This window comes from Neofelis nebulosa, chromosome 9 (assembly GCF_028018385.1).
Source record: "Neofelis nebulosa isolate mNeoNeb1 chromosome 9, mNeoNeb1.pri, whole genome shotgun sequence".
NCBI classification, from domain to species: domain Eukaryota; kingdom Metazoa; phylum Chordata; class Mammalia; order Carnivora; family Felidae; genus Neofelis; species Neofelis nebulosa.
Genome location: NC_080790.1, coordinates 72477087 through 72489961, shown reverse-complemented (window position 1 = coordinate 72489961; position 12875 = coordinate 72477087). Strand labels below are relative to the sequence as shown.

Genomic DNA, 12875 nt, shown 5'->3' with positions numbered 1-12875 from the left:
GATACTGGCTCAGAGATTTCCTAACTCTAATGCCTAGGGGTTTGTTTGTCTCCCTCCCTCCCTCCGTCCCTCCCTCCCTCCCTTTCTTCCTTCCCTCCTTCCCTCTCGTTCTTTCCTTCCAACTTCTGTTGCTGTTTTGCTCTCCCTCTGGCATCTTAGTGGAGAGCTCTGCTTCCAGAGGTACTTTGTAATTTTCTCCAGTGCTAGTTTGTAATTTTTTCCAGAGCTACTTTATAATTTTCCTATCTGGCTATCATAACTGTTTGTTCTTTTTTCTCTTGTCTCTAGTATTTGTTTGGGGGAATAAGATGCCATTCCAAGACTGTATGTTCTTATTGAAGGAGCCCGACAGATTTTTACAATCAGGGTCCTGATAAGCAATTCTGCTACTGTATGTAGAAATTCAGATGACCTCTTTTCTGTTCACCATATTCTCATATTTGCTTTCACTGCCTTTTCAGCTTGTTTTCTAAATTAAAAGAGTGTTTCTTGTTGCATTTTCCACTGCCTTTATCCCACCCCCAATATATTTACTTACAGAAATTCTACACAGCTTGTTGTGTACAAAACAAACCCCAATTAAATGAAGGTTTCTTCCCTTCCTGCCCTGATCGGAAGTTAGCTTTGGTGGGGGTATAGCAGTGGCGAGGGTTTGGGCGAACTCTTGATACTTGCTCAGACATTATTTGGTGATGGAGTGATCACTCTTTTTTGTTCAATTTGTTTTTCTATTCTAAAGCTAACAAAACCATGCAGAAACAGTTTGAAATTTACACAAAAAGAAAACTGATTATACATTCAAGAGCATTTAAGGACTCCCTATTAGTGTCCTCCTTTTGCCAAAGTTGAAAATTTTAAGTTGTGTCATTTCAGAAGAGACATCTGTGTTTTGTTGAGACTAACTCTGTGTGATTACCAAATTTCAGAGATGACACTCAGCTTCTCTAGGGGAAAGCTGGCATACACAGTGCATTAATACATATGTTCCTTTAACATACTATCTCCTGGTATCCATATAATAGTATTCATGAACACAGCAGCTTTGGGGAAAATTATAAAGTTGGCAAAGAAAACAGTGCAGATGAAGCTTAACCTTTTGGTGCTGTTTTCCACGTTCTGTATCATTCTCTTTTATCTCAACTCAGAGGACCCAGTCCCTTGTATTTGCACAATTTAAAAACTTCTAGTCAAATTTAAATATTTGGACATTTTTCTGTTAAACCTTACCATAAGTTTGCAGGTGTTCATTTGTCATTCTCTTTTATTTGAGGTCCATATTCTCCTTTTAAAATAAAGCAAGGATTTTTCTGACCTTTTAAAGACTATACTGCTCTGGAAGTGGCCTTGCATAATTCCTGAAATCAAGCCTAGGTGATCAAAAGGGCAAGTATCAATGGGACAGGCAGATGCCCATCTTTTCATCAACTGTCTTCTGACAGCAAACAGGTAGACATCTTCTCATTGGCTTTTACTGGGCGTCCATTTCTTCCAGTTCCCACAATTTAGAATTTCAGATTGCAACTTGCAGTTAATTTTCAAATGAGTGGATTTAACAATGAGTATGCTGGATTCTCAGGGGGGATTTTGATCTCTGTGAACAGGGTGAGGAAAAACATCATTGTCATTATTTCTTTGATGTTCTTCTCTTTGAGCAACTCCACAAGTACAGGCAAATTGTGCCTCTCCTGTTGGTTCCGTTTTTCTAAGAGCCTAGTACAGTGCCTTGCACAAACATAACCAAATATTTGCTGTTGAAAGAAAACTTCATGAAAAATGAGCATCTTTACTTTGGTCTCAGAACCGAACCGTATTGAAATAGGCAAATATACTTCAGGTTGGAGAAGGTAATAGTATTTGGGTAGGGGAATAGAAGACCTATCTGGAAATAGAAAGTAGTGCATGAAGCAAAGAGTTGAAAGGGTGGAAGATGAGAAAGAGGACAGGAGAGCTAATCCGAGGCCAAAATATGGAAGACCTTAATGTCAAACATAGGACTTGGGACTTTTTTCCTGAATCTGACTATTGAAACCCACAGGGGAATTAAACCAGAGCAAGGGCTCAGAGCAGGAAGCTGGGAGGGTAGAAGGCTGAAGGCACTGATATTAATTCAGAAGCAGTTACTGTGAGATGATGAAGAATGCACATGTAGAGGCAACCCTGTCTTCTAGGCATGTGATCCATTGTCTGAACCAAAATTTAGTAGATTTTATTAGAAAGGACAGAATATTTTAAGTTAGGGCCACTTTTGAAAAATGTAGTGCTCCAGGCTGTGGCCCTTCCATATGAGGGACCTTTCCTTTTTCATGCCCTTCTTATTCCAGGAGGATTGTGGATGAAATGTTCCATGACCTCCCATCAGCCCTCATTTATTTAGTTGTAGCCATTGATGGAAATGGGATCTCCCACAAATATGTTTAAAACCCCTTGCCAAGCTGAAAGTTATGAGACAGAGGTGTCTGTGTGGAAGTTTTCTGTGTTTCATGTCAAAACAACAGAACAGTCTCCTGAGCCTAATAGAACCCCCCCCCCCCCCCCCCCCGGAATCCCACAACCGAAATTGCATGAGTTGAGGAATCACACACCTGCTGGATTCTGAGACTGAAAAAAAGCTTCTTTGCTTTGGGAAGTTTGGTGCCTGAAGATGTTTGTAAAATCAAAGCATTTTAGAATTGAATGAGGGGTGCCTGGGTAGCTCAGTCAGTTAAGCATCCAACTCTTGGTTTCGACTCTAGTCATGATCTCACGGTTTGTGTGTTTGAGCCCCACATTGGGCTCTGCACTGCCAGTGTGGGACCTGCTTGGGATTCCCCCCCATCCCCCTCTCCCTGCCCTCCTCTTGTACCCCTCTCCCTCTCTTTCCCTTTCCCCCCCTCCCTCTCTCCCTCTCTGCCTCCCCTGCTAGCTCGCTCCTTCCCTCTCTCTCAAAATAAACTAAAAAAAAAAAAAAAGAATTGAATGAAACTTTAGCATCATTTTATTTCAGGTTTCACCAATCTACTGATGAGTTTTCTCTCTGATATCCTCAATTAATTAATCTCTGTTTCACTGAAACTTAGCTGAGCTTTTTGGGTTCCTACTTTTTAAAGGTTTTCATCAAGCTTGCCAATTGGGAGATGTAAAAATTGGTTCATGCTGTTTATTTTCCATTATTTCTGACACTGGATTCTGTGATGGCTCTGTGTTAGCTATTGCTGAAATGGTCTGGGAGAAGGGATGAAAGAGAGGACTCAAGCCACTCTTAAGACTAAAAATACCTGAGTTCAAGGCTATAGCAAGGCTTTGGTTACTTTATACTGTTTTTTTTTTTTTTTTTTTTTTTGTCCGTCACTTGAAGATTTTCAGATCCGCTAGCATATTCCATATGAGAGAACAAGGTAATGGCATGTTCAGGTCAGAGACACACAACATGCTCTGAGATACTTCACAGGGAGGTCAGATTAAGAACAAACATCCAGATCTCATTATAATCAGATCCTAAGCAATTAAAAATAATTACTCTCTTTTCTAGCTGACCTTGTGGGATATATAAGCTAGAGTCTAGTCTAAATAAAGCTGAATTGGAGAGTCTAAATCTAACAGCTTAAAAAAAGTGTAGTCCAATCAACCATAGTGACTAGATAACCCAATTAGTGTCTTTGGAGAAGGATAATCACAAGTCAAATGAATTTCCCATTTATTGCCAACACGTCTGGCTTCTGAAGCCCAGCTTCTTTGGTAGAGGAATTGGGTGAGGAAGGACAGTGCTCACCTTTAGGGTAAACAAGGGATTTTATCATCACCAAGCAATTGGAATTCTCTCTCAAACCCCTACTCTTCAATTGCTGATAATGACTCTGTAAATTATAGCTCTCAGCCAATTCTGAGGGTAGAATTCATCTTGTATTTTAAAGGATTCTTTCCCTGCGATAGAATTTCTACTTTTTCCCTTTCAAGATAAACATTATATAGTTTTTCCTATTGTCATTTTTCTGATTTCTCCATGGGGAATATAAACCTCCCTTACCCTCAGCCCAATTAAATTCCAAATGTTGGACATATACCTACCATTTCTCACTAAAGTAGGTGCTTGATTTTGTTCCAAGAGAAAGGATTATGTATGCATTAGCAAGAAAACTGTGCTGTTTGTTTCTTTCAAAGAAATATCTAAACAAGACAGCAAGAGTCTCCGGATATGGACACTTGGGGCAATTTGCACAGTGGGGTGTTTGATTCTGATATCCAGACAGAACTACAGTAATCAAAGCACATCTGGGGAACACAGAAAACCTCATGTTCAGGTTTTGGAATCTGACCTTAATTGGAAAAAATTATATTTCTTTGAACATTACTGCATGGCTTGATGTGATTTTGTTTAGGCAATTTCATTTATCTTTTTAATATTCTCATTAGGTATAGAGAGGCAGGTAGTATTATTTACGTCAGGAGAACTGAGTGACGTGCCTAGAATACAGGATGTTCAACCTTTGGAAGATTTTGCTTCTGATCTTTGTATCCTTCTGAATAAATTAATTAATTCTAGAATGACATATAGGCATTTTCTTAAAACAAACACATAATAAAAAAGCAAGGAAAATAAGAAAACTATCAAATCCTATAGTACTGCACCACAGGGAGAACAATAATCATCTTTTATAAGAATCTTTTCCTTAGTATTGAAGAGCGGAGTGAATAAACAGATGTAATTCCCCCTGATTTATTATATCATTTGTTCTACATGTAATTGAAGGCCCAGAACGTACATTGCATTGAACCAGGCACAACAAAGAATACAAAAGAAATTTTCACTGCAGTTGAGGAAATACAACACACATGAACAAATAAGAGCAAAGTAAGATTATGTGTGAATCGAACAGTACTAGTATCCAGACTAAATAAAAATGAACTGGTCAGGGAAGACTTCATCAAGAAGGCAACCTTTGAGCAAGATTATGATCCGTAGGTCAGACTTCAAGAGGCAAGAAAGAAGAAACTGAGAATAGTATAAATAGGCATAAGGTGAAGACACAGGGAGGCAAAAATACACACACTGAATTAAAGAGCCAGTCTTCATCAGCCTTGCAGAGTAGCTGCCTCCTGTTGGACAGTAGTGAGAGGCAGCCAGAAAAACAAGCCATTGAGTAATTTTGAGCTGGGGATTCATAACATGGTGGCAATGGTATTTTATGCAGAAAAATTCAATGGCGGTGTGTAGGCTAATTTGGAGAAGAGGAAGAGGTTGGTTGAAAGGAGATAAAATAGAACATAATTATACAATCCAGGCTTTGAATGTTCAGGGCCCAAACAGATGATGGCAATAAAGAAAGAGTTGCTGGTAGTAGCAACATGAAGGGAGTTTGTAAAACTGATTGAATGTGGGCAACCAAGAAAGTCAACCATCAATACTCAACAAATCCAGAAGTCAGGGGTGGTTTTAGTAGTTTTGTAATCCAGTGTTTTATCTTTCCTTTCTTCACTTCAGTGTAAGTAACATCTAGTTTCCACATGGCTATAGTCTTCAAAACCATCTTCTTCGTGAGAACACAGTACATTCCTAAACGGTAGCTTCTCAGACACAAAGTACTAAAAACCCAGCCAAAGATTTATCTCCAGCTGATGCTGAATACTGAATTAGGAGTCAGGAGGTCCAAGTTACAGTTAACACTTGACAAGGGGTTCATTCTAGTGGCTGGGGTTGGATAGAACAGCCTTTCCTAAAATGTGTTCCGCAGAATATGAATTCCAGAATATGCTTTTCAGAGGGAAAAAAGTACAATTAAACTTGTTCGCAAACATCAAAAGCTGTATTTCCTTCTTAGAGATCACAGAGCCTTATTGGCATAGGAAAAGTCTTCCCTTTTGGTACTCGGTACTTAGAACTAAGGAAAGTCTAAAGGAGCTCCTAGCTAAACAATAATCTATGATGATGGAGTAAGGAGAGTGATCTAAACCAAAGTAGTGAAACAAGAAGTATAAGGCAAAGGAAGAAAACAAAGCAAAACAAAATAATAATTAGATAATTACAAGTAAGGGCTGGCCTTTACTTGTGCAATGAGATACAGGAACTTAATGTGAAGAGAGGGGTCAAAAAAGGCAGCCTATAATAAAATCTCAGTACAGATCTCTCTACGTCGACAGTGACCGCCAGTGGGCCCTTTTCTCCTCTTAGTATTGTGGTCATCTGACCCTGCTGAAGAGAAAGATAGCTGTATCTGCACTGTCACTTAGTCAAAATTTCAGATTTTGAATGGGTGTTCACATTCTCCTTGGAAATTGTAACTCCAGGAAGAAAAAAGCAAGATCAAAGTGTCCTTGCTAGATTCATTGACTGCCTCCAACAGAAACTGAGTTTCTAGGGTAAGTCAGAAATCAAAATTCCTTTGACTGTGGTCAGAACGAAACCTCCCTGAGTTCTTGCCAAATATTGAAAGCCTAAAAGAACACATTTTCTTACTTAGAAAATAAGTGCACAGAGAGTAAGTCCTCCAGCCACTGGGAGGAGGGGGAGATTATTCTTTTTTTTTAATATGAAATTTATTGTCAAATTGGATTCCATACAACACCCAGTGCTCATCCCAGATTGTTCTTAAGTAAGTAGGAGTCTTATAGAGTTATAAAAGATCTTTCTATCAATTGTGAAAAGCATTCTCATACCTATTGATTCATTTGGTCATCATGAATGCCCTCTGGTGTTTTTTTTTCCCCTGGTGTTTTACAGGTGACAACAGCAACAGCCATCACCACCACCACCTGAGATGCATTACGCTAGGTGTTTTATATTCATTATCTCATATAGTCCTCACAGCAACTCTTTGAAAAAGGCCCACATTGCAGTTTCCATGACATGGCCAAGAAGCCATGTGATTGAGCAAAAAAACAGTGTCACAGCCTGTGTTTGAACTCCAGTCTCTCGGATTCTAAAGGCTATACTATACCATCTCTGACTTGTCAAAACAGCAAAAGACCCTCCTATGAATATTACCTGGGGTGCCTGTCTGGATCAATTGGTTAAGCATCATAATCTCATGGTTGTGGGATTGAGCCCCGAGTCGGGCCCCGTAGCATGGAGCCTGCTTGGGATTCTCTCTGTCTCTTTCTCTCTGCCCCTCCCTGGCTCATACTCTCTACCTCTCTCAAAATAAATAAATAAATGTTAAAAAAAAGAATGTTATCTTAGAATTCCCTCCATTCCTGACCCAGCTTACCTAGTTTAGTACTTTCCTCATGGCACCATGTTGTTTCAAACTGCCTCAACTCTACTTAAGCCAGTAAGAGTTAGCCACTTTCAGCTATAGTTTAAATCAGAGGTGGGCAATCTATAGCCTGTGGACCATACTTGGCCTATCTGTTTTTCTGTGGCTCATGAGCAAAGACTATTTTTCATCCTTTACATGATAAAAAAAAATCAAAAGAAGAATGATACTTTGTGACATGCGACCATTATATGAAATTCAAATTTCAGTGGCAAAAAACAAAGCTTTGTTGGAACACAGCCATGCTTATTCATTTACATTTTGTCTGTGTCAGCTTTCCTACAACTGTGACAGAGTTGAGAAGTTGGAGTAGAGAATTATGGCCCATACAGCCTAAAGTATTTATTATTGACTCTTAACAGAAAAACTGCTAAACTCCAGTCAAAATTCTAAAGGACATCTTTTGTTTGTTTGAAAAGGAACAAACAAAATGAGTCAGAGGCTTTTATTTTATACAACAGAGATAAGCTGTGGGAGCACGGGCTCAGGTTTGGATCCCAGCTCTGCTATTCAAGGGCCGCAGGACTGAGCCTGTCGAAATTATCAAACTCTAGAGCTCTTTGGTTTGCTTCATCTGAAAAATGGAACAATAATACTAAACTTGCAGTTCTCCTGTGCAATTTTAATGAAGTATTTGTGTAAGGCTTCAGGAAAATAGTATGGGCCCTTTGGTAAATGGAATCTACCTGCCTGTTGGTGATGCTCTCCTATTCCTTTTGTGTTAACATTGGCATGTGCTGATGGTTGGGAATTAGAAATCTCTGGTGATAGCTGGCAGATAGATAGAATGAAAGTGCTGCAAGGTGGATGCATTGCTAGGATAAACTGTACATGGTTAAGACGTAGCACTTGTTCTCCCCTGGGTGAATTTGACGGACAATGAAGCTGTGATGTATTGATAGATTAAACAGTTGCACTCAGTGAAGCCCAGCTATTCCATCCATCTCCACTTGATGTGACCATCATTAAAGTCAATATCCAAATGCAGAAGACTGCAAGGTGAACTAGAAATGCTTAGTTGAACAAGCTGTTTCATGTTCCCTCTGCCAATGTTCCAGATAAACCCAATCCAATCCTCTTAAAAAGCACAAATAAATAAAAATAATGGTTCTTTCATTATAACTCAGCACCTGAGTATAGTTCATGTTGCATTTTATCTGCTCTTCTGTGATGAACATACTAACCTCCAAAATATCCTCAAATAATTTTTTTATGTCTAGCAACCAAAGCAACATGTATATTATTTTTCTGTATATACCTTGCCCAGAAGATTGCAAAGCTAAACTCTAAAATGGCCCAATTCACACCCTACTAATGAGTGTGCAGAGAAAAGAATCTTCTCAAGATTAGATATCTGGGAGAACTCTTTCAAAACTCTCAAGCAACTACACTCACTCCTGGGATGGGGGGAATGCCAATAAAGGGCATTCCCCTTCTTAGTTTTATGCAACTTTGTCCTCTAGTATATACACCTAAGGAAGGCGTTGACCAGGGCTACCTTTTGTCAAGAGTTACAAACACTCTTACCTACAGTCTCTTTCTCAGTTGCAAAGTATTCTTGGACAGACAAATTTTAGTCATTTATATCTTAGTATGAATTATTTTAAAAAATCATACGTCTGCTCCTTCCACACTATACACACATACTCCCTGAGGTTTGGGGTTTGGGAATCGATTTTCGTTTCTTTCCTCCCTCCTTCCTTTATTTTCTTTCTTCATGTTTTCTATGCATAATGAAAAAAATCTGGTAAAGAGATGTAAGAAAGTAGATAGCCTAGTGCAGAAGGGAGTTTGATATGGAGGATTATTACTAAAATGAAACCTTGTTAGGGGTTGTATGCTCTAGTAACTGGTTGGCACTGCTTGGCCCACAGGGAAATATTGGAAGAAGTGGAGAGGCAGAAATGGCTATATTTGTGAGGCAACTATGTCTTTTAGTCTTAATAACAACCCAACCAAACTGGTTGTAGTAAAACCACTTCAGAAGTGAGGAATCTGAGGTTCAGAAGGGGTTAAATAATTGTTCAAAGTTGCTTAGGAGCCAGTGACTTCTTTCAGGAGCTCAGGTGCATTGGCCTTCTCCTGTGTTTATAATGACTAGACTGTGCCTAGGCACATTCTTCCCCATAATCAGGAATAACTGTCTCATCTGAGACAGTGTACCCAAAACACAGAGCTGACGAGTTATTTACTCTGCTGCTGCAGCTGCCTCTGGATAGGAACTGAGGACTTAGGATGTCCAGGGAAAAAGTAGCAAGTGGAACCAACCAAGTGTACTACTAACCACTTGTCCCTGAGTGACAATGTGAAAGTCACTACCATGTTTGAGTGTGGCCGTGGTAATTGTGAACTGAAAAGATGACCATACTCTGCAGTAAAATAAGAGTCTTCCTTAGCCTTATGGGACCAAGAGTGAAAGAGGCGTCCAGAATAGCGGCTTCTATTTAAAATACATGGAATAAGGGGCACCTGGGTGGCTCAGTTGGTTGAGCGTCCAACTTCAGCTCAGGTCATGATCTCATGATTCGTGAGTTCGAGCCCCGCATCGGGCTCTGTGCTGACAGCTCGGAGCCTGGAGCCTGCTTCAGATTCTGTGTCTTTCTCTCTGTCCCTCCTTCACTCGCACTCTGACTCTCTCCCTCTCTCTCTCAAAAATAAATAAACATTTAAAAAAATTTTTTTAAATAAAATACATGGGATAAAAATACTGAGTGTATCTATATCCTCTGAGCTGTAACCTCCCATTTCTTTGGGGAAGTAGTAATCAATTGGACAGAATGAGGTTTGGGGGAAAGAAGAGTAGACTATGAGTCAAAAGGCCCATTTTCTAGTATTGACTATGCTTTGGCTCCTTGTAAGAGATTGCACGAATCTTTTGTCTCTCCAGATCCCAGATTCCTCATTTGCAAAATGAAGAGATAAAGTGAACTGGTCTAAGATCTTGTCCAACTCTGAGAGTCTGTTGACTTCCTATTAAATAGTTTACTAAAATTCTCAAGTTGGGAATCACATTTTCCTAGCTGTTTGAAAGACGATGCTATATTTTTCATGCCCACTCTGCCTCCCCTGTTCTTTCTCCCTTTCTTCACACCCCTTCCCTTCTCCTCTAGTTCCCTGTTTCTCCAGGAAGCAGAACCTCTGTTGAGGAATTACTTGCTGGTGGCTCCAAAGTGACAGTGACTTCTGCCTTCTTGAATTCAGTGTCCTTAGGAGACATGTTGTGTATTTCACTTAAATCAAAACTGTCTTTCTGCCTCTAATTCCAGGTCTTCAAAGTTTCTAGTTTTTCTAAGTTTTACTTTTCTGGTTTCATGAAACATAGTTTGGAACCCAAGAGCAAATGTGTTGAAAAGACTCAAACATTTTCCTTCTGCCTTTGAATTGAGCTTTCCATACTGCCTTCCTTGTCTGGCTGAGACAGGCTCTCACTAAGATCCTGGGAGAGCAGAGTTGTTAGGATGGGGGAGTTTGTTTTATTCAAGCCTTTGGTCAGTGCAGAAATAGTTCAGCCCAACCGTTATCAGCCTAAAGTGAAAATAATAATAGCACACAACATGCAAATGCCAGCCCCACCATTGTTCCCGCTGCCTCTGATACTCACAGTTCAACTGCGTTCCTGGGAAGGTCGGAGGGAATCTCTGTCACCTTGCTCTCTTGGCAGAGGAAAACCCTGTGCCAGCAGTGACAGATCCGATGATGACATCCTGAGCCTAAGCTCAGGAATGCCAGCAAGGAGACCAGGAGCAAGGTCATACTTATTCACCCATCCACCTGCTTTCTTGCTGCATCTGCAGAGAAAAATCTCCACAAATTTCAGAAGCTCCACACAGCGCTCTTATGAGAAGATATCTGCCAGGGTCACGTGACTGACCAAAGGATTTTTTTTTTTTTTGGTCACTTTCAGACAAATAGCAAAATTCCTGTGTGCCTGTAGTGATTTCCGGGGCAAGATAAGCTACTCCCTTATTCTTCTCTATTGGATTTCTTCCACCCTAACGCAAGGAAGAGAGTAAATAGAACCTTGATGCATGTCTGGAGTAGTCTACATTTATTAAACTGTAGAAGTGTCCCTACTGATCACCATTCTCTTCTCAAGAGAGTGACATGATTCACTTTCTCCAAAAACAGACACAACATACAATGAGAACCATCAATGAGAGTGTCACTGAGTGAGGGGCATGGACCTGTTTCTAGTCTTGGCATCAACCTCTTCCTCCAGCCTACTGGGTATAAAACCTGAATTTGTGGGTCTTAGTCATGAGCCCTCTTTCTTGGTGTAATTAACAACCAAAACTGGTGTTGCTCAGAAGATAGATGGGTGGGTTAGTAAGTTCCTGAGGGGAAGGCACTTATGAGAGGGTTGTCCACAGATATAAGTGACTAATCTGAGTGACCTGACGAACGGGCTGTATTTTCAGTGTGGATTTAGTGGACACCAGCAATCCACTCTCTGTTGCGGATCCTTCTGGCTTCTCTTATTTTCAGGCTCGGAAGATTGTCCTTGCCTTTGGGACATTGGCACAGATGAATTTATTTAATCTATGCTTTTAAGTTAATTCTAAGTGCTCCCTGTAGGTGATAGTCTTTGCACTTTGATTGGCATTCTCAATGGCTGCTTGATGGTCAGGAATCAGGAAACGTTTGGTAACACTTTCAGTAAAGTGGCCTTCTACTTCAAACTCCAGAATCTTTGAAGATTAAAAGGCTGAATATTCTCCAGGACTCTCCCTAAAATTTATTACTTCCTAAAATTAGTTTCAACACTATTTTTAAGTAATTAGTTGCATAAAATTGAGTTAGCTGAAAATGCTAAACATGTATATATTTATCTCTCTCCTTCCTCCCCCTCACTGAGGAATAATGACTTAAGATGAATGGATTAAATTATCATTAAAGGAAAAACAGAAACAAGTGACTTGTAAGGTGAAGTTGTTCCCTAGCTTCCTCTGGGAGCAACTGATTCATTCTAATTCCAATACTGGAAGATCAGGGTGATACTTATATGGACTCTATGTAGTTACAGGTTTGGCTAACATTAATAGTTAAATTATTTGACTTGACAATTGACAATAATAGTCTTTCAGATATGGAGGGGATTTAATGCAGTCAACCAACTAATGCTTAAGTTTTTTCTAAAATATTCACAATAATTGGGGCACCTGGGTGGCTCCGTTGGTTAAGCCTCTGACTTTGGCTCAGGGCATGATCTCATAGTTTGTGGGTTCAAGCCCTGCATCAGGTTCTGCACAGAGCCTGCCTGGGATTCTCATTATTTCCCTCTCTCTTTGCCCCCTCCCCAAATAAACAAATAAATTTAATAAAAATAAAGTATTCTCAATAATTTAAAGGGATTTACCTGCCTATGCTTGACTAACACCAGTGACAAAAAACAAAAACAAAAACAAAAGCAAACTCATTACCAGTCGAAACTCCCATCTCTACCCCTGCCTCACAAATCTCCACTTAGGCTTCTACAACTCCAATTATAACGAAGTTAGACCTTGTAAAATGAGCACAAATCCTTTTAAAATTAAAATTTTTATTTTAAAACTGTGTCATATTCACAACTTGCAGAACATAAAATACATATAAATTATTAAGCAAAATTATAAAACAGTGTGGCCTGAAGATATGGGACATTACAAG

General features: G+C 39.7%; 1 protein-coding gene across 3 annotated transcripts in view; it reads right to left on the bottom strand.

Moving 5' to 3' along the window:
• FSHR (follicle stimulating hormone receptor) overlaps positions 1 to 11075 on the bottom strand; it is a 175011-nt gene extending 163936 nt beyond the window's left edge. For all 3 annotated transcript variants that reach the window (XM_058684153.1, XM_058684152.1, XM_058684151.1), the window contains exon 1: positions 10831 to 11075. In XM_058684153.1, the coding sequence (XP_058540136.1) occupies positions 10831 to 10982 (152 nt within the window). In that variant the 5' untranslated portion in view covers positions 10983 to 11075. The remainder of the gene's footprint in view (positions 1 to 10830) is intronic.
• Between the last annotated feature and the right edge of the window lie 1800 nt (positions 11076 to 12875).